This window comes from Sminthopsis crassicaudata, chromosome 1 (assembly GCF_048593235.1).
Source record: "Sminthopsis crassicaudata isolate SCR6 chromosome 1, ASM4859323v1, whole genome shotgun sequence".
NCBI lineage: Eukaryota > Metazoa > Chordata > Mammalia > Dasyuromorphia > Dasyuridae > Sminthopsis > Sminthopsis crassicaudata.
This window is the reverse complement of record NC_133617.1, coordinates 326256757-326279189: the sequence shown is the minus strand read 5'-3', so window position 1 is coordinate 326279189 and position 22433 is coordinate 326256757. Positions and strand designations below refer to the sequence as shown.

At 33.7% G+C, this 22433-nt stretch overlaps 1 protein-coding gene across 3 annotated transcripts in view; it reads right to left on the bottom strand.

Moving 5' to 3' along the window:
- Positions 1–22433, bottom strand: part of RETREG1 (reticulophagy regulator 1) — a 171069-nt gene that overhangs the window by 71044 nt on the left and 77592 nt on the right. The window contains exon 4 of one of the 3 annotated variants that reach the window (XM_074279101.1): positions 2397–2438. The exons of the other annotated variants lie outside the window; for them this stretch is intronic. Within the exon in view, the coding sequence (XP_074135202.1) occupies positions 2397–2438 (42 nt within the window). The remainder of the gene's footprint in view (positions 1–2396; positions 2439–22433) is intronic. 3 annotated transcript variants of the gene reach the window in all.

Here is a 22433-nt window from a genome sequence, read left to right as displayed (position 1 = left end):
CCAAACCCCAGGTCTCCTATAGCAGAGTTTAAGGCATCTAAAGGCATTTAGTTAAACGCACCAAATCTTTGTGATTTAGAAGCAGAGACCTTTCAATGGAATACAACATTTTATTTCTCAGATAGCTCCATGGAATAACAAAAATAGGGAAGAACAAAGTGTAAAGGAGGGAAAGGGAAGCCTTTACTGTGTTGAAAAGAGGCCAAAGGAAATAAGCAGTTATTTTTCTGATACACTCACGTGTCTGCTAGGAAACTAGCCAGGGAATTCCTTAGAACTCAATGACTAATCAGATGATGTGCTAGGAAACACACCCCTGAATGTCATCACAGTCCAGACATCTGCACTGAACATCCAGAAATAAGTTGTCACTAAAAGAGACTCATGCCCTCTGCAAATAATTTCCAGAACATGTTTTGTAATCTAATACTGGGACTTTGTGAGACAGATAAAAGTAAAGGTCAAAAACTAACCACTCTTCCAGTAGTACTTAGCTCATGTCCTGCTACTTCAAACAGCCTCATCTCCATCAGAGACCCCTGTCTCCCATTCCATCCCCTGTACACATAATGATACACACTGCATCTGTCCTTCATTATCATGAGCCTAAATTTCAAAGTTACCTCCAATCAACAAGAAAGCAATGAATTCTGGCAGCTATTTCCTAACATATCCTGTGATTTGCAACAACAGCTAGTAGACAGCTAATGAAAAGGAATGTTCATTAGAGTTTCCTGATAAGCCTTAAAAAATTTCCTCTCTTTTGTGAAACTATCAAAAATCTTAGTGATTTGTACATTAGTAGGCTGGCAAGACATTGAATATTATTAAATCTAAGGTGTAAATCCAAACTATATCACCTTATTAAACCATATTTCAGAATGAATGCTCATATTAATTTGTTCATACTGTTCCCCAAGCTTAGAATATCAGTTTCTTTTCTCAAACCTCCTGTTACTGAAATCTTCAAGCCTTAACTCAAATATAACCTCCTACATGAAGTCTTCCCATATTCTCCTGACCAGAAATAAGCTTTCATTCTTCTCTGAACTCTAATAGTATGAGGGTTGTACCTTTCTCATATGTACATCTCATTATTTCCTATAATAGTTATTTACGAACTGTGGATAACATTCACTTTGGATAGTTTACCATATGTCCAACAAAAGGGGGTTTATGTCAACCTGCATGATATGAAAATGTCTTGAAAAAATTTAAAAATTAGTTTTAGTTTTAAATATTTGCAAATTATAACTGTAAGAATACTGACTACATACAAGGTTCTAGTTTAATGCAAATATATAAGTAAAAGATTTTTATTTAATTTGCTCAGGAAGTGAGGAAGGAGGGCAGAAAGCAAAGGATTCCTGAGGAGGGAGGTGGCCAGCACATAGTTCCAGGACACATAGGGACCTTATACAGATATAAGTAGTAGGTTGAAGAACTCTTTGCAGACAGACTCCCTATAAAACTGGGCAAGTCACTCAGCTGGGTAGCAAAAAGAAGCCCTTCTCAGAGTCCAAGGTCTCAAGGCAAGCTCCCATGTGGCAGCAGTAATATCTCTAAAAGTCCATTTTCTACTTTCACTCGAAGGGTTTCTTTAGGGCTTTTTTTTGGAGGGGTGGAGAGGTGGGAGGCCACAAAGCATGCAAGCCCTAGGGCAAGAGCACAGAAAGGAAGAAAGAGAAGGAGCTGCATTGTAAAGTTAATATAAGAGTTTTTTGGAATGCTGATTTCTTTCAGAATTCTTTACATAAAGTCACATTTCTATAATGTGACTTTATGTAAAGTAAGAACTGTCTGCATATGTCTTGGCTTTCCTAATATAAACAAAATCTTTCTGAGAAAATATTACCTTCAAATGTCCCTCAAGTCTATTACAATGCCTTGCATGCAACTGGGCTTTTGGTAAATGTTTAGTTTGATAAACTATTAAACAATATTTTAAATCAAGTATATAAAGATCTTTTCTAAAAAGTACATTCTTCAAAACATTTTAAGTAGTTTAACAATAATCTTAAACTTTTAAATAGTTTAACAATAATCTTAAACTACTGACTTTTGAAATTATATTATATTATTTTTAATTCAGTTCTATTGTTTGCCCATGTTTACTATCTGTTTGCTGAAAATAAATTTAAAATTATTCCTAGTAAATTCTGTGAAGGTAGAGCCTGCTTCTTTTTTTTTTTCTTGTATCCCCAGGATCCAGTGCAGTACCTTATACAAAGCAGGCACTTAAATGTTTGAGATTCTTAGATTAAAATTCAATATTATTCACAATTTTAAATGTGGTTTCAGAAACCAATGGTATCAAGGCTTCCTGATATGGTTTATGGAGTTGTTTCCCATTCTTACTTCTCATACTAAGAAGTGAGACTTTTTGAATTGCTTACCATGAATCGATTAGTCTTGGTCTTGGAGAACTTGCCAATTTGCTGTAAGGAAAATCACTTGTCTTCATTATAACATAATTAATGTTTTCTTTATAGAATAATCACATATATAGCATTAAGATGACATAAAATGAATGGGAAGGCTAAAGCTTGACTCTAAGCCTATGAATAATTTGCAAATTAATCTTCCCACAGAATGAAAGTACTCATGTCTTTTGCAGAAATGAAGTTGAGTTTTGGATATAATTCAGTGCTAATATAAGTCATCTAGAACAAAGTTTTTAAAAAACTGCTTTAATCTCTAATATAGCACCCTTTTTTTGGCTACTCGGGAAATTCATATAAGCCCTAAGGTTTGCTTTTTTGGGGGGGCAGAAAAAGGGGGGAAAAATCAGCATTTATAACAACTACTATGTGTCAGTCATTGTATCCAAATGATTTTAACAACTTTTCTCTCATTTGATCTTCGTAACAACTCTTCAAGGAAGACACTATTATTACAATATTACATATAATGTTATATATTATTATATCCATTTTACATTGAAGGAAACTAAGGCAAACAGATTAAATGAGTTGCCCAAATTCTTGGTTACTATAGATTTGAACCTAATTTGAGGTAAAATCTAGGCTCACCATTCTATCCAGTGCACCATCAGCTTTGTATACTTGCACAGTAACTGCCTACTGAAAATAATTTGAAAATGATTCCCTTTATTTCTACTCCATGGAAAAGTAAGTTCAGTCTGGACTATAATACCAATAGCACATAATATATATATAATTTCATGTGTATACAGTTTTCTCTGAGAGGAAAATCTTGCTTTACTGAGGTCATAGTAAATTAAGGAAAAAGGGCATATGAATGAAGATCAATCAAATAAAAAATCTTCGAAGAAAAAAAATGATACTGTTCCCTTAATATGATTCTATGATAAACTATGATTCTAACATCGCAGTTGCTTAAGCACAGGCAACAGAGTCAAATTAAGGATGTAAAAAGCCTCTTTCAGCCAAGCAGGAACCAGATATAATCCCAGAAAGCAATATGCAAAGAGTAGAGAACCTGTTAATATTTTCAATATTGTTTATTTGTCCCTGGTTTCTAAGGAGCTCTCTCTTTTCAATCAATCAGCAAGTCAATAAATACACATGAAGCAGCTTTTACATGTGCTCCACTGTGCCAGGTGAGAGTTGTTAAACTTGGGACTTGCAATGACTGCAGCTGTGGCAAAACTCCCTGTCAGAACCAGATGAAAGTCTAATTGGGAAATGTTTAACAAAATAAATAAAAATATAACACAAAAAATGTTAATTTGTGGTTTTCTAAGTTAATATGAGGTCCCAAGAATTGTTTTTAGTTGAGTTTGAAACCACTGCTCCAGATTATACCCAGGAATGAAAAGTGGGAGCCACCTGTAAGAAATGACCAGCAGGAGGAATACAGAGAGGCTTGGAGAGACTTAAATCAACTGTTGCTGAGTGAAATGAGCAGAACCAAAAGATCACTATACACACTTCAACAACAATACTGTATGAGGATGTATTCTGATGGAAGTGGAAATCTTCAACATAAAGAAGATCCAACTCACTTCCAGTTGATCAATGATGGACAGAAATAACTACACCCAGAGAAGGAACACTGGGAAGTGAATGTAAATTGTTAGCACTACTGTCTATTTACCCAGGTTACTTATACCTTCGGAAGCTAATAATTAATGTGCAACAAGAAAATGGGATTTACACACGTATATTGTATCTAGGTTATATTGTAACACATGTAAAATGTATGGGATTACCTGTCATCGGGGGGAGGGAGTGGAGGGAGGGAGGGGATAATTTGGAAAAATGAATTAAAAAAAAAAAAAAAGTGAGAGCCACCACACACTTCTCCCCAACCTACAAGCTAGGAAGAGAGCCAAAATATACATAAATCACTTCTGGTTGGCTGCAGAGCTGGAAGTAGAGTGCATCCAAAAGCTACTAACTAGCCAAAACAAGTCTCTTTCTTGCCAGGCTGCATTTGGGCTAGGAAGCAAGGCCTGCTGTAAGACCTAGGTAGGTATTTTCCTACCAAGGTCACTGCTAACACATGGCCCTTATGTTACTTCTGTCACAGTTGTTTCATCTTTCCTGTTTTTAAGTGACTACAAGATTATGAGCTTTGAAAGGTCCTAATACTAAGTGCTGAAAGTCTAGAAGTTCAAGTCTATTCTGGAATTTTTTGGAGTCCAAGTTTGGATGAGATAGCATCTGAAGATGTGATCTATCTGACCCAGAGCAATGGTACCAGAAACAGAAGAGTTTATTTTGTAGCTATACCACATTCAGAAGTGAACTTGGTGGGCAAATACTTTGTAAAAACTGCTTTAAGCTTGAATCTGCTCTTTTTGGGGACAAGATGATAAAAGAGAAAATATGAGCCCCTATGTGGGGAAGGGTAGAGGAAGATGTTAAGAGGTAGTGTACAGCAGGAATGATGTTTTGTAATTTCTATTTTTGCTATATCTTCAAGGTAAATAAAAGTGATTTTAAAAATTAGATTTTTTTTTTCCTGTAAAAATTATTAAATGACATTGAGGGACCAATCACTGATGGTTAACACTTGAGAAAAGACACCAGAATAGGGGCTTGATCTGAGATAGTATTAAAAAATCCAAATATTGGCGAGATACAGGATTTATCCCTTTCTGAAATCTTCTCATATTAGGCCAAGCCAATTACTGAAAGACATTGCTGATAATGAGATTGGATTGACTTTCTCTCAATCTTATTCAGACCTCACGGAGGTGGGGAAGCCCATTGTGTTCTTGTGTTAGTTGAGTGGAGATAAAATTTTTGAGTAGACTACCCAGTGCTCGGGGTGGTTTGGAAGTAAAAGACATACTCAAAGTCACAGCCCTCAGTCCCTCATTAGGAAAAAAAAAAAATCTAATGATTAATTACTTACTAAGACTATAAATTCTTCTCATTAATTGTTAACCAATCAGAGTCATTGCCCACCCTCAGGGAAAACACCCACTCTTTTTTTTTTTTTTTTAATAGTTTTTATTTACCAGATATCTGCATGGGTAATTTTACAACATTGACAATTGCCAAACCTTTTGTTCTAATATTTCCCCTCCTTCCCCCCACCCCATGGCAGGTTGACCAACACATGTTAAATATGTTAAAGTATAAATTAAATACAATATATGCATACATGTCCAAACAGTTATTTTGCTGTACAAAAAGAATCAGACTTTGAAATAGTGTAAAATTAGCCTGTGAAGGAAATCCAAGATGCAGGCAGACAAAATTAGAGAGATTGGGAATTCTATGTAATGGTTCATAATCATCTCCTAGAGTTTTTTTTTGCTGGGTGTAGCTGGTTCAGTTCATTACTGCTCTATTGGAACTGATTTGGTTCATCTCATTGTTGAAAATATCCACATCCATCAGAATTGATCATTATATAGTATTTTTGTTGAAGTATACAACGATCTCCTGGTCGTGCTCATTTCACTCAGCATCAATTGATGTAGGTCTCTCCAGGCCTTTCTGAAATCATCCTGTTGGTCATTTCTTACAGAACAATAATATTCCATAATATTCATATACCACAATTTATTCAGCCATTCTCCAATTGATGGGCATTCACGCAGGAAACCATCCACTCTTCCAAGGGCATATAAGTATTGAGTGAGTTTCATTCAAGATTGTCACTGACCCCTTTTATTAACTGTATGCTAATACGATTAATTAAGTACCCCAAAATCCCAAAACTTTTTTAAAATCACAATAAACACAGGCTCCTTAGGGTACCCATAGAACACTAAGGAGAGATCTTGCTTAGGGACTGCCATTCTATGAAAATCAGAGATGGAAACTCAGGCCACATTCTACATTGGTAAACGTAACTTGGTGGTTCTTTATACCAATGAAGGGACAGGTCTATTCCCTGTCTCCTAATTTCAAATAAAATACTTTTGAAAGATAGAAGATAGCTTTATTTATATCATTCATATTACACACACACACACACACACACACACACACACACACACACACACACACACACACATCACTTAAATAATGAGATTCATTACCATCTTGAAGTAGCAATAGAACATCTTAACTCTCAAGATATAAGTAGATGTTTTGATGAAAGGTAATATATAACAAGAAAATGAAGATTTTGGATTCCAGTGAAGTTCAATTCTTTGAAACCTAGATCCTATTGATAACAGGTTTGTTAGTGATTACTAGCAGGAATGGAAACAATCTCATTCCAATCCAATCCCATTACCATGCTACATTCTTATCCCTTGAGTAAGGCACAGGGAATGTCAAACAGGTGATTGCTCATCTATTGGAAGGGATCTTCAGTGCAATACTCCATTTCATAATCAGTTTTTTGGTCCACATATATATTCAGGCATTAGGGAAGTAAGTTCATATTGAACTTCAACACCAATTGCCTCATGACATATGTTTATTCACATATATTTATGCACGTGTGGGTTGGTTTAACAACTCAGGGAGCAAGGAGCTTGCTATGATATATGGGAGGTCAGTGGCATGCTGATCAATGTTTAACAACCAGCTTTCCATTTTAAAAAATTCTATGGAATATGAACCTTTGTTTAGTTTAACTTCCATTATTACTTTTAAGTCTATATAATTAGTAAAAAATAAATAAACCAAGTTCTGTTTTATAGCATTTCACAATTTTCAAGGCATAAATGGCTCACTATGCAAATTTAACAACTGTTTTCTTGCTAACTATAACTAGTTCAAGCTGGTCCCACCTCACTACTGGCAGACAATCAACCAGATAAAATTCAAGAAATAATTTTAATTAAAGAAAAGAAATGATCTTGCTCTTCAATTAAGGGATCAGTAAGATCTACATCTAAAAATATTATAAAATAAAGTAATTTTAACACTAAACACCAAGATAAGATCAAAATGAGTTCATGATTTAGGCATAAAGAACAAGATTATAAATAAATTACAGGAACATAGGATAGTTTACCACTCAGACTTGTGGAAGAAGAAATTTGTGACCAAAGAAGAACTAGAGATTACAATTGATCATAAAATAGAAAATTTTGATTATATCAAGCTAAAAAGCTTTTATACAAACAAAACTAATGCAAAGAAGATTAGAAGGGAAGCAATAAATTGGGAAAACATTTTTACAGTTAAAGGTTCTGATAAAGGCCTCATTTCCAAAATATATAGAGAATTAACTCTAATTTATAAGAAATCAAAGCCATTCTCCAATTGCTAAATGGTCAAAAGATATGAACAGACAATTTTCAGATGATGAAATTGAAACTATTTCTACTCATATGAAATGATGTTCCAAATCACTATTGATCAGAGAAATGCAAATTAAGACAACTGAGATACCACCACACACCTGTCAGTTTGGGCTAATATGACAGGAAAAGATAATGACGAATGTTGGATGGGAATGTGGGAAAACTGGGACACTGATGCATTGTTGGTGGTGGTGTGAACAGGTAACCATTCTGGAGAGCAATGGAACTATGCTCAAAAAGTTATCAAACTGTGCATACCCTTTGATCTAACAGTGTTACTACTGGGCTTAAGTCCCAAAGAGATATTGAAGGAGGGAAAGGGACCTGTATGTGCCAAAATGTTTGTGGCAGCCCTTTTTGTAGTGTCTAGAAACTGGAAAATGAATGGATGCCCATCAATTGGAGAATAGTTGGGCAAACTGTGGTATATGAATGTTATGAAATATTATTTTTCTGTAAGAAATGACCAGCAGGATGAATTCAGAGAGGCTTGGAGAGACTTACATAAACTGATGCTGAGTGAAATGAGCAGAACCAGGAGATCATTATACACTTCAACAACATTACTGTATGAGGATATATTCTGATCTGTATGATGATATATTCTGTATATCTTCGACAAAGAGAAGAATCAATTCAGTTTCATCTAATCAATGATGGACAGAATCAGCTACACCCAGAGAAGGAATACTGGGGGAAATGAATGTCGACTACTTGCATCTTTTTTTTTCCCCAGGTTTTTACCTTCTGAATCCAATTTTTCTTTTGCAACAAGAAAATTGTATGGTTCTGCACACATATATTGTATCTAAGATATACTTTAACATGTTTAACATATATGAGACTGCCTGCCATCTAGAGGAGGGGGTGGAGGAAAGGAAGGGAAAAGTCAGAACAGAAGTGAGTGCAAGAGACAATGTTGAAAAATTACCCATGCAGATGTTGTCAATAAAAATCTATAATTAATAAAAACTTTTTAAAAAATAAAGTAGTTTTTCAATATCTTCTTGGCTTTTACTTCCATGGCTTTTTCCCTTTCATTTTGATATAATAACCTCTTCCTTTCTCAGAAGTTCAACGCTTTTTATTTTGTTCTGCTCTAACTCCCTTCCCTACTACTACTACCAAAACATCCCCCCCAGACCTTACTTTCCCCACCAAAAGCCTAAGCTCTGGACTCAAGAGCTCATTCCTCTTTTACTACTGAAAGCTCACCCATCCTGCAATTCATTCTAATTAATGTTTACAAGATGTTTTGTACATTGCCTTAATATTCTCAGGAGACAATAGAAAACTAAAAATTTTAAGTCATCCTAAGAGCTGAGAATAATTAATAACACCAAAGAAAAATAAAATGACTGTTTTAAGTAAAAAAGAGGAGAAAGTTGAGGATCTGTCCCAATAGAGAAGAAATCAAGCTAATAACGGTTAATATGATATTCCTTTGGAGTGTCTACATTTTAACATAGAAATGGAAAAACTATACTCACAATACTTTCTCTTACCTGACTATCAGAATACTCAAAAGACCATCATTACAAATTAATTTCTTATTGACATATTCAGTGATAAAAATTCAGTGAATAAAAACAGTGGCATTCCATAAAATTTGATATATTGTATTATTTCTATAATTATCTTTTAAATATCTTCTAACCTAAGCTTTAAAAAGCATATTATGTGTATATCCTCTGCCCCCAAAATACAATTGTTTTAAAAATTATCTAATATTTAACAAAGACTAGAAATGATGAAAGGAGTAAAATAGATATATCAGAAATCCAAATACATATGATTAACAAATATAATTAGAAAAACTGGTCATGATTTGCTAGAAAAGAGAACTGAACCTACATCTTCATAACATTTACCTCAATATATGAAATATAGCTTCATGGCAATTAAAAGAAATTCAGACAAGATAGGAAAATGGAATAATATAAATTATTTTGAATATGGAATGGACACAATCATTTTCTATTCAATAAATACATGTTACATATATTTTTATCATGTTTAACATATTACTTGCCATCCAAGAGAGAATAAGGTGAAGGGGGGGGGGGAATTGGAATACAAGGTTTTGCAAGGGTCAATGTTGAAAAATTATCCATGCATATGTTTTGAAAATAAAAAGCTTTAATAAATATAAATAGAAAGGAAAATAGATAAATAAATACATGTTATATTAAGAAGACAGATGTGCTTGATTATCCTAAAATTTCAAAAAATTATTTATAACAAAAACAAGACAAAAATCAAATTTTGTAGGAAATATTTATGACAAATATGATAGCTAAAAAGTCTTAATATATATCTCTTTTATTTTAGGATTGGAGATTTAGAATTAGAAAGAACCTGAGAGATTATCTAGTTCCCCACCCCCATTTTACATAAAAGGGTAATAATGCCCACAGAAGTTAAATGACTTATAGGTTATACAGCAACTCTGAAAATGCAAAGTCTTTGGTTTTCTTATGGGCAATATATCTGACAAAAAAAATTATCTTCCTTCTAGCAAGAAGTCAGAGGATGTAAAGGCAAACTACTGAATATAATGGCAGACCAAGTAACCCAATGGATTTTTTTTTCCCCTTAATGGCTTTTTTTTTTTTTTTTTTTTTTTTTTTTTTTTTTTTTGGTCACAACAAATGATTCACTTTCTCAGGCTTATGAGAGAATGGAAGAAATAACCAATATATACAATCATAACCCATAGAGAAACAATAATGAAAAGAGAATGGGTGAAGATCAAGGGGAAATAGAAGACATTCATTAAAGAAATCAGGCAAATGGATTATGACCTAAAGAAATTAGGAAAACAGTTAAAAATATTAACATGGTACTACAGTTCTGCAGCCTAATGGTTTACTTGGTGACCTTAAAATGTGGAAAAGGTTAACCACATACTTTGTAAAATGGAAGAACTTTTACAACCTTTAGTATTTTTTTTTTCTTTTTCTGAGGCTGGGGTTAAGTGACTTGCCCAGGGTCACACAGCTAGGAAGTGTTAAGTGTCTGAGACCATATTTGAACTCAGGGCCTCCTGAATTCAAGGCTGGTGCTCTATCCACTGTGCCACCTAGCTGCCCCCAACCTTTAATATTTTTTGAACCCAGAAATAAATATTTCACAAGTACTCTACAGTTTGTAGATTACATATCCATCCCCAGCACTACAGTACCTGGCATATAGTTGATATTTAATAAATGCCTGTTGATTGATTGATGATACGTTTGGGTAATAAAATGCCAACTGATTGAGTTAACTGCTGGATGATACCACAAGGCTCTGTAAGCAGAAAAGAGGAATGTATTTAGAGAATAATTATCAAAAAATACAAAGCCTATGCACTATTGTGAACCAGGAATCGAGTAATTACTGACAGTACCCTGAGCACATCTTATAGGCAGGGGGTCTGAAAGTCATACTTATCATTTGAGAGACTAGGTAGGCAAGGAAAAATAGTGGTTTTTAGAATAAGATAATTAAAACATTTTTAAGAATACCAAATTAACTGACTAGTCAACAAGTATTTATTAAATGCTTCCTATATGCCAGGCATTGTGCTAAACACTAGGAATCCAAATAGAACTTAGTAGTTCTGCTAGAACACTTGTTTTACAAACAAAAATTCGTTTCAAAAGAATTGATATATTAGGAAACAACTTGAGCACAACTAAATATTGAGTTTGCTATGCAATTTCATTCAGAACTCAGAAAGTTGTACTTTAGCAGTATCTCATAAACTGTAACCATTCTAAGACCCACTTTCAAAATCAAACTTTAGGTCTTTAAAATAAATGCCATAATTACTATATTATCTCTAGTTCAGGAGGAATTGTTGGAAAAGAAAAATCTAAACACTCTCTCCACCAACCCACCACCTGTTCACAGGCCCTATTCTAAGCAGGAGCTCTTGACTTTGCCAGCCTAGACCTCATGAGAACTGGGATGCAGGCCAAACACCAGCCCAATGCTACAGGTGCCATCATTATTTATTTTAGTATTTTTATTTTACATGTATAATCATTTTACATGTATAAAACTATGCTACCATTTTTATTAAGTTCCTATCTTTTCTCATATGCTACAGATAATTTATTTGAATGTTGTGCCCCTAACCCCATTTTTCCCCAATAAGCCTGTGATTTTTAATTTTTATTGTGAAATTTTGCATAGTTTTGTGAATTCTAAGAATTAATTCTATGTACATATTCATCAGAACTTCCTGGCCTTTTCGAGTATTCACTTGTGTCTTGATTCTTTCTGTTCCAGTGAACCATACCATTTATGAAAGATTTTCTTGGCAAAGATATTGAAGAAGTTTGACGTTTTCTACTCCAGTGGATTAAAGTAAATAGAGATTAAATGTCTTGCCCAAAGTCACATAGTTAGTAAGTAAATGAGGTCACATTTGAATTCAGGTCCCCTTGATTTCATGCCCAACAGTCTATCCAGTCAGTCAGATGACTAGTTGCCTCTAGAACTGATTGTACAAAAAGGGGAAAAAAAAAAAAAAAAAAAAAAAAGGAGTCCCTGGCCAAAAGTAGCTTCGTATTCTATTGAGGGAAAATAGTAAAGGGAAACTAAACTGAAGCTTGCAGAGGAGACAAAGCCACGCAGCCTGGGGTGGATATTAGAGAAAAATGAGAAATGGATAGCTTGGGCTAGTGTACTTTAAATTTCTGCAACAAAGTATTCAGAATTTTAAAAAAGATACACAAATGCTAAAAATAGCATACCAGGTTTTAAAACATAAACCCTCTAATTCCATAAATGGCTAAAACAGATACATATCACAATAATGCTAAACACCAAAACAGACACGTGCCACTTAATGTTAAAGTTCTGATCTTCTATGCATCTTGAATGGGATTAACATCACTCCCTATTTGCACAGGTCCAAGCTGCTAACTAATGGTCCCCTTTATTCTACAAGAGAGAGCGCTACAAAAACTCTCAAGAAATTAAAGTTATTGCTAAATAACTAATAATTATAGTCAAGAACACCCAAAGAAAGGAAGAAAATGAAAGTAAAAAGTGCAAGAAAACTTTAAAAACAGGAACAATTTTAAAAATCCAACAACAAATCACTTTCAATACCTAAAAAATATTTTCACATCTACTTTCAAAGTATCTATTTTTAAAAACATCAAAAGAATATGATATAATATATCTTAAAATCACATCTTTATGAAAAGCTAATCTAATAAACAAGATAATCTAATTTCCTCTTAGAACCAAGTAACAAGTCTGAGAACAGGTTCTTTAAAACAATGGTCAAACTTATTTTGATTTTAAGATGTTTATTTTCACATTGAAACCAAAACTAAGAAAAGACAACTTTATCAAAGCAGTACTTTTTTATTGAAATTACAAAAATCCATTTTAGTATCATCTAGGAACTTTTTTTTCTATAACAAATAGAAGACTTGGAATGAGGAGACCTAATTCAAACCTCAGGTTTGTCATTTTGGTTGTTGTTTTAATTACTTTAGGTTTTCTTTAATTTAAAAAACATTATTATTGACATTCTCTTTTTGATTTTTTTATTCTGGACTTAACACCAAATCAGACAAGTATTTACACATTAAAAAGCAAACTCTAAGATTGTACATGAAGTAAAAAATTTGTTACTTTTATTTCACATATATATATATGTGTATATATATATATACACACAAATATAATTATATATCTCTAATATGCAAATGTATAGTTTTAATTATATTTTAATATGTAATAAATTCAATATTGGTTTTAAAGATTTTCTGCTTATTCTTGCCTCACACCTCACCTCCAACCAAACTTTCTTCTGTTGCCTTTTGTAAACTTTTAAAAATAACTTCAATGACATTTTTTTTGCTTTTGGTAACTTTAGTACTATCTTTATTCTACTTCTCAATAGCCCTACTGAAAGAAAAACAAAACACTGACATCAAATATGCAAGTTCAAGAAAATCAGATTCTCATACTGGCCATACATGTCTCCTTTTGCACTCTTTATCTTTTTCAGGAGGTGGGTATATCATGGTTCAGCAATAGTCCTCAGTAACTGGTTGAGCATTGTGAGCATTAAGTCTTTCTTAGTTGTTGTTGTTTTTTTTTTTTTTTACAAAGGTGGTGGTGTATAATTGTTCTCTTCATTCTGCACATTTTACTATATAATCAGTTCCTACAAGTATTTCCAGCTTTGTCCTTCCCTCTCAGCATTTCTTATAATGCAAAAATATTTTGTTATGTTCAAAGTCATTTGTTTTAGCTATTTCCTAAATGATAAGCATATATCATTAGCTTCTAACTCTTTGTGACTACAAAGATAATGCCTATAAATATTTGTCTATACAGTTTCTTCTTTCTTGATCTCTTTAGGGTATATGCCACTTATTACTATAAAAATAAGCAATTTACAATGTTTCTGAGTCTCAATTACCTTATCTATAAAATAGGGATAAAAGTTATAATTCTCACCATATAGACCTATTTTATAGGTGCTTAATTAATAAGAGGTTACTTAATTAACTAGGAGTCTAAACTTTGCTATTTCTGCTGAAGGAGTGCCCCCCCAATTTCAAAATCTTGAAGGTTTCCAACTCTTCACTTGATCCCACATATTCAATCAGCTGCCAAAGTCTTATCACTTTTTCAATTGCAATAGCTTTACATCTAACTCTTCCTCTCTCCAGTGACAAGAGCATCAATCTTAGTTCAACCTTTTATCACTGAAATATTCTTTTATTTGCCTTTCTACTTCAAGTTTCTCCCTTCTCCAAACTATCCTCCTCCATAGTCTTCCTGAAATGACATCCATAGACCTGGCCCATATATTGCTCTAGGCTCAAAATGCTCCCATGATAGCCAAATCACTAGAATGAAATATAAATTCTTCAGCCTGGCAAACTCGTCTGTTGGCCCCATTCTACTTTTTTAAGCTTATTACACATTACTTATCTTCCCACATTCTGCGTTCCAGTCTAAATGACATATTTGTTGTTCCTTATACATGACATTCATTCCATCTCTTTGCTTTCATTCTTTTGTAAAAGCTGTCCCCCATTCTGGCATGGATTCCTTCTCCACTTCTATCTCTGAGAACCCCTGTTTTCAGAGAACAGCTCCAATTGTCTTTTATACAAGGCCCCTTCCAACTCCATTTTCCACTGAAAGTACCTTGTGTTTATTTGGTAAGTATTTTCCAGATACAAAAACTTATTTAAAAGAAAATATTTTAGAAATCTCCATTATTTCCCCTTATAGAACACAAATTCTTTGGAGAGAAGGAACTGTTTCATTTTTCTCTTTGTAAACACATTGCCTAACACAGTGTCAAGCAAATAGCAGTTACTGAATAAATGCTTATTGATTGATATAATAAAATAATAATTGATATAATAATATAATGAATCATTATAGCCTGAAAAAAAATAAAGGTTGAGGAAATAGGGCAGCTAGCTATTCACTTCATTCAATGAGAATGAGTCAGAAGCAATTCAGATACCAGCATAAGTATAATAATGATAATGAAGATTTTAAAATAATAATATTTAAAATAAAATAATAAATATCAACATTTATAAATCACTTACTATGTGCAAGACATTACACTTTAAAATGGTCACTTTTGATCATCACAATAACCCCATTTTATAGATGAGGAAACTAAGATAAACATAGATTAATCCATCCATCTCAAAGACAGTGACTGAGATAATACTTGAACTCTGGTCTTCCCAATTCCAAGCTTAGTACTTTTATCAATTTCAGCCTTTGATTGGCCCAATATTAGAAAGAATTTTTAGCTGTAGGGATTAAGAGATGCTAAAACTAACTCTAAAGGAATTTCATAATTAGATAACTATCTTTCTATTAAGAATTTCAGTCATTTAGAGCTCAGGTGACAAACTTACTACTGAGTGAAAATATAATTGAGAATATTTAACAAAATAAGTAAAAGCAAAAAAAAAATACAACATAGGTTATGTTAATTTTTTTGTTTGTAATCTGTAGAGATCCACTTTTATTTGAGTTTGAAACCAATCTATAAATCCACTCCAGTCTTCCCATGTTTTATTTCTCTGAAATGTGTCCATCTAATTCCTTTTTTTCTACTTTCATTATTATCCAATACACCTAAACACATACTTGATTTTCACCTTTCAATTATTAAACTAATTTATATCCAAGGGTTTTGCCCAAGATGTTTATAACTACCCATGGCTAGGGGTGGGTTGACCATAAAGCCCTATGGAATTTGTAGCTCTTCCCAATTTGGAAAAAAAGGAAACCAACTGAGATCAGCCCCTGAAATGGGAGTTTGGAGTGTTGACAGAAGGCAAACGCCTATCCAACTGTGGAGGACAGACATGTAGAGAGAGGAAAAAAGAAGAGCAGCCAATTGCAGCCGACTGTGAAAGCCAAAGACTAGGACACCTGAGGCTTCTTTTTTCAAAACTCAAAGAGGTAATGTCTGTATAAATCAGTAAAGAGGTGGGTGATTATGGGATGATTTATTTCAAGGGATCTGGTGCTCCTAACAGTAAAAGAAAGAAGGTGCTGGGGAAAAAAAAAAAACCTGATAGGAGGAAAGGGTCTATTCTACCCCTGTCTTAACTTTTCTACTTAACTGTGTTTGAAAAAAAAACAAAAGTTAAGACTACAGTCACCAGATTTTTTTTTATTAATTCATAAACATCCAGAAATGATCTTGTCTTTAAGTTGCGTGATGTCTTGTTTTACAAGAGCGTGTGAGAGATAAAAAGGAGGTATGTTCTCCAATTGAGAGCACATGCATGAGCCAAGATAATGTGTGCACAAGTAGGGAAATGATATACTAGGATTTATAAGATGTACCCAGAGAACATGGTTAAAATGGGCAATCTTAAGAGCATTGTTAAGGCTTCATAGATCTATAAAGGAAATAGGAGATGGAATCCTACTCAGGAGTGTAAGCAGTCTTCAGCTCCCCAATTTGAAGCATGATGCAAATGATGGGAAGTGAAGTCCAAGTGACCTGGCTGACCCATTGCAGCAGCGACAGAGATGCAGGCTCATGGGTCCACTGGACGCTGAATCCAGAGATGAACTTGGATGAAGGAATACTGCAAAGTTGTATTAAGTCTATTCTCCCGGGGGACTGAGGAAGGGTGAGGGGGAGGGTTTCACTAAGTATTGGGGAAAACAATTACACTGCTTGTTAATGTATCTCTGTAGCAAATATTTCTTGATAAAAGCTAACTCCACTGGAGCAACTAGAAGTAAGGGGAACACACCTGCATGGAAGCTCAAGATAATGACATCAGAGAAAATACATGAACCCTTGAGAGATAACAAACTTGCTCTAGGAAAATCAGGTCAAAGTATCACATAACATATCTTCACCATATTTTTTAAACCATCCTTTAAGCTGGTTTTGCAGTAGAAACTGTATATAGTATCATTTTTAAAAATGACTGCTGATATGGATTGGTTTTACATTTATATATATATATATATGTGTGTGTGTGTGTGTATATATATATGTGTGTGTGTATATATATATATATATATATATATATATATATATAATGCACACTGATTTTACGTAATAATGACTACATTCACATAGCTCTTAAAGATTTTCAAAGCATTGTGCATATATAAACTTATTTGATTTTCACAACTTTGTGAGGCAGGCACTATTATTATCCCCAATTTATAGATTAAGAAACTGAGGCTAAGTGAGGTTCAAATAAGTTCTCCAGGGTCACACAGCTAGTAAATGTCTGAGTACAGATTCAAACACAAATATTCTCAACTCAGAACACAGTGGTCTATCAATAATGCCACTTAGTTGCCTCATTTTAATTTCCAAATATTTGATAATATTTTTATATCAATCCATTTTGACTCTCCATAACAGATCAGTAAATTCAAATCTGGAATAATCTTGATCATCATCTAATTCAGCATACATAAGGAAACTTGAGATAGAGAAAAGAACCAACTTCCTCAAGATACTACAAATATTATATAGCAAAGCCAGGATTTGAATCCAGATCATCTAACTCCAGTTACAGCATTTTTTCCCCACTATGCCATAGTGTCTCATGAACAGAAAGACAGCTATTTTTGGTTAGAGGAAAGAACGGCATTTCTAAATCCTGGTTCTACTACTTCCTGACTGTAGTACCTCTGAAGGCATCATCCTACCTCTCTGATTCTGTTTTCCCAAATGTAACATGAGAAAGTGGAAATGGATGATCTTGAAGATTCTGTCAAGCTCTGAAATTCTATGGTTCTATTCTAGAGTGCAGCTGGCATATTATCTAAGGAATGCCACTTTCCCTAACTCAGGATTCTTAATTTAGCAGCTTCTTTGTAATGATGAAAGATTGAATCTTAATATTACAACATTCATTAATAAGGCAAATTTCCTTCTTTCCAATATGATGCACTTATATTGTTGGAAGATTTTCAAGCACTTAACTGAGAGCCAAGACAAACTTATAAACTCAATCCATGCCTCTGAGTGAGCCTTCAATGAAGCACTTGTAAATTTCACAAAAGTAGATCCTTACTCTTTTCTCCATCTTATTGTATTGTATTTTTAACACATGGTTAAAAATAAATTAAAAGACTGCATGTATCATAAGAAGAAGAATGGAAAGTTTTAATTCTAGCTCAATATCTTTATTTGTGACCACTGATGCAATCTTGCTCCAAGCCAAAAAAGAACTGAAAACCAAACTATTTCTTCATTTAGTAATGTTTCCATTTCTTTAAAATTTTTCATAAAATTTTCAATTAAAATTTCATACTGTTATGTTGAGTCAAGTGCATATCCTTTTAACTGCCATCTCTCTTGCCTCCTTATAGTTATGCAAACTCATCAGCAGGATGAATGTCTTTCCTGTTTAAAGTATTTATTTTAAAATATGCAACTTATTCAAAATGATTGATTAAATTCAATTCAAGACTTATTAAGAAGTTAATGTGGATAAAATATTATACCATATTCTGGTTAAGGCAGGAAGTTTAAATAGTATAGAAGAATCCTTGGCCTCACAGAATTAGTAGTAGCAATAATAATAATAATAGTTATCAGTTTTGTTATTATAGCATTTATATAACTATGGTATTGCATAGCACTTATGTGTGTTATCTCATGTGATCTTTACAACAATTTTGGTAGTAGGTGCTTCTTATTATTGTTTTTGGTTTATAGGAAGCTGATGGAAGTTAGAGGACTTGCTTGTATCACTTAGCTAACAAATGTCTGAAGCAGATTTAAAATCCAAGTGTTCCGACTCAAAGTCCAATAGACCTAAACAAATAACTATAATAAACAAAACTCCTTACAAAAATCCTGTGAAGTGGTCAGCTCACACATCATCATTACTATTGCTTTACAGATAAGAAAACGAAGTTTTACATGACCTACCTAGGGTATACCTATTAATAATGATCATGATGATGATGAAAGCTAACAAGGGGTACAGCAAGAACTCAAATCTCTTAATTACAAATCTTTTTTCTCTCAACTACAGTGTGTGAGCACATATAAGAAAAGTACAAACACTGACTTGTGATTTTGTAAATGTTTTGGATAATTAGCCAAGGATATTAAATAGGTCTATTTTTATAAGTAAATCATTCAACTAGCATGTATTAAGCTTCTACTAAAAATGGCTGTTGACTTCTGTTTGTTAAAAATTGAATCAAGCAATTTTAAAAATTAATATTGTAATAACCACAATATTACATGTCAATTTTAAAGGGAAAATGCTTTAAAATTTTTTTTCATGGGTAACTGAAAACACTACTTTAGTTGAAAGAAATATTTTTGACACCTAATACTTACAGTCTGTACTCTGGAGATATTAATATTGAAAGTCCTTCTTGTGCTGTAAATGACATGCAGAGACTGAGTGTTATGGTTTAAAAATACTCTGTAAGATGACAAGCCAAATGACTGTAGGATTATAAGTTCTCTCTCCCAGTTGTTCAGGTATTAAAAATGGCAGCAAGTAAGAATAGCTCTCAAAAAAGTCATAAACAGCATACGTGCAATAGAAGCAGTACAACATGTAATTTTTTCCTTGCTGACTGGGCCTCCTAAGCAACCTTGTAATCTGTTTTCTTTCTTCCTTCATCCTCCTTCCCTCCACTTCCTTCATCAACCAAAAAGTGAAATTCACAAATGAAGGTCATATTCATGGACTCCCCTTTTAAGCAGTAAGAGGGATCAGTACCAATAATTATTCTGCAACTAAGATCACACTTTCCCAGGAGACATTTAGACAATTGGTTTATTAGTTGCTTGAATTAATTAAGCAATTAATTGTTTGAATTGATTTCATTTTTCAGGGAGGAAGGAGCATTTCAAAGGCAAGAGCAGTGCCATCCAACTGCTAAGTCTTTTTTCCCTATCTTCTCACGCCCAACTCCACCATCACCAGCCCCTGCCAATCTCATGCCTCAAGGGTATGTCCTGATGTGTACCTGGCCACTGGACCCAGATGCTCTGGAGGGAAGTTGAGGCAGGTGACCTTACCCAGCCCTCCCTCCCTGAAATCTGATTCATTTGTACATTATGGCATCACCTCCCTGGTATCATGGTCCTCTTCAAAAAGAAGAATAAATGATAACAAGAACAATATTTAAAATAACCTAGAAAATTTCTGTTTTTTTCTGTCCAGCAAGCCATCCCCTGTCTCCTCTCTCTGGCCATACCTCTGAGGGCATGCAAAATCACACAAATCAATTTCTAGAAATAATTCTCTCCATCTCCTCCCCCCCCCCAGCTCAGTATCTCTGGTGATCTGACACTATGAAAACAACCTGATCTCCTAGATAATAGTCTGGTCCTTCTATTAACATTGCTCCATGATTCATTCCTTTCAAATTCCTACTATTTCTACTCATCTCAAAAAGCAAAAACAAAAACAAGCAAAAATTCTATGCCATCTATTTTCTATATAACCCCTATACCACGGGTATCCACTACACTACTGGACGCTCATTTTTAAAGATTTCCAATGACTTCCATCTTATAAAATCCAGGAGTTATTTCCCATTTCCCATCATCTTTGATTTAATCTTTAATATGTGATATGGTTGGTGGTAGACATGGAATCAAGAAGCCCAAGGTTCAAATCCTTCTAACATTAGCTTTGGGGCAAATCAGTTAGTCTCTTCTGATCCTCAATTTTATAATTTATAAAATAGGAATGATAATACTTGTTTAAGTAACAAGAATATATATTACAAAAAATTACAAACATTAAGGTTTTAGCTTCCATATTTTTCCTCCCACCCATCTTCTAACTCCTGGACACCTTAATTAATTAATTAATGGCTTATTTATTATTAATTAATTTTTAAATTGTGGGTATTCCAAGGACTCTCTTCCCACTCTGTATCTTGTTGAACTTTATTAATTAAACTAATTTTATTAATTATCTCTACAATAATTACTTCCAAATTTACATCTCTATTTTTGACCTTTAACCTGAGCTCCAATTTCACATTTGCAAATGCTACTGGATATTTTCCCTTAGTATCACTTCAAGTTCAAAATGGCTAAAAGAGAATTCATAATGTTCATCCTTTAAAGGAGATTTCATTTTTAATGTTTTTATTCCCATTAATTTTAACACCATCCTTCTAGTAATTCTGGAATAAAACTACTGATTATAGCCTTTTAGAGTATTCCCACTTTTCATATACTCTATTCAGCTAGTTACCAAGTATGTTCAATCATTCATTAAACTCCTTCCTCTATTACCAGTCATCTCCATAGTAATTTCTCACCTTGCTCCACAGAACAATTGCTTCCTAACATGTCTCCCTACCTGCAAACCATTCTGTCACTGTATTTTCCTTCAGTGGATCCAATGTATTATTCTCTTCAATAATAGAAACTGCAATCATCTAGACCTCATCATTCTTTGTATCTGCTACTTATTTACTCCTATAAATACTCCACAAAAGTTCTATTCAATACATTGGAAGCCTTTATCTAATGTTTTAAAATTATTCTGGTGTCAGTGCAATGCTTGGGCTGCCCATCCCTTGCCTCTCATTCTTGCTATATGACTGAGAAGTATTTTTACCACAGATTGTGATTATCACAGAATACATAATTATAGAATCGATTTTACAGAATAGTTAACCAAAAAAAATAAGGTCAGTTTCAGTCCAATGAAGTATTCCAAATTGCTCAAAGAATAATATTGTAGAAGAAAATAAAAGAAGTATCTAATCTTCCTTTTTTCTCCTACTCTAAAACTGATTCAACCCAGTTTCAATATAAACAATATAAACAGAAGGCAAAATTTAGTGACTTTTAGACACATAGTTGTGATACCCTTGGGGACCATGCCCTGACTCTGAGGGATATTATGAGTCAAAAGGAAAATGGAACTATGAGTAACATCACACTATCCCATGAAAGCAAATCATGAGACTTGTCTCCAACACAGATACAAATGCACTTATATAATATTCTTCCACTCACACTCCCAACCACTATCCACCACAGTACACTAGAATAGGTGCACCAGCAAACAATCACAAATTAGACAAATGCTCTTCCTCTCTCTAAATACATTGATCTTCTGAATCCCAGATCACCTCATGTCTCTACCAGACATCCCTTGAAGGATGTCTCTGTGCTCTGGAAGAGTGATCAGTAAATATGTTCTGTGATCTTATAGAAATAGCCTCCTAATTAGGCTCCCTGCTT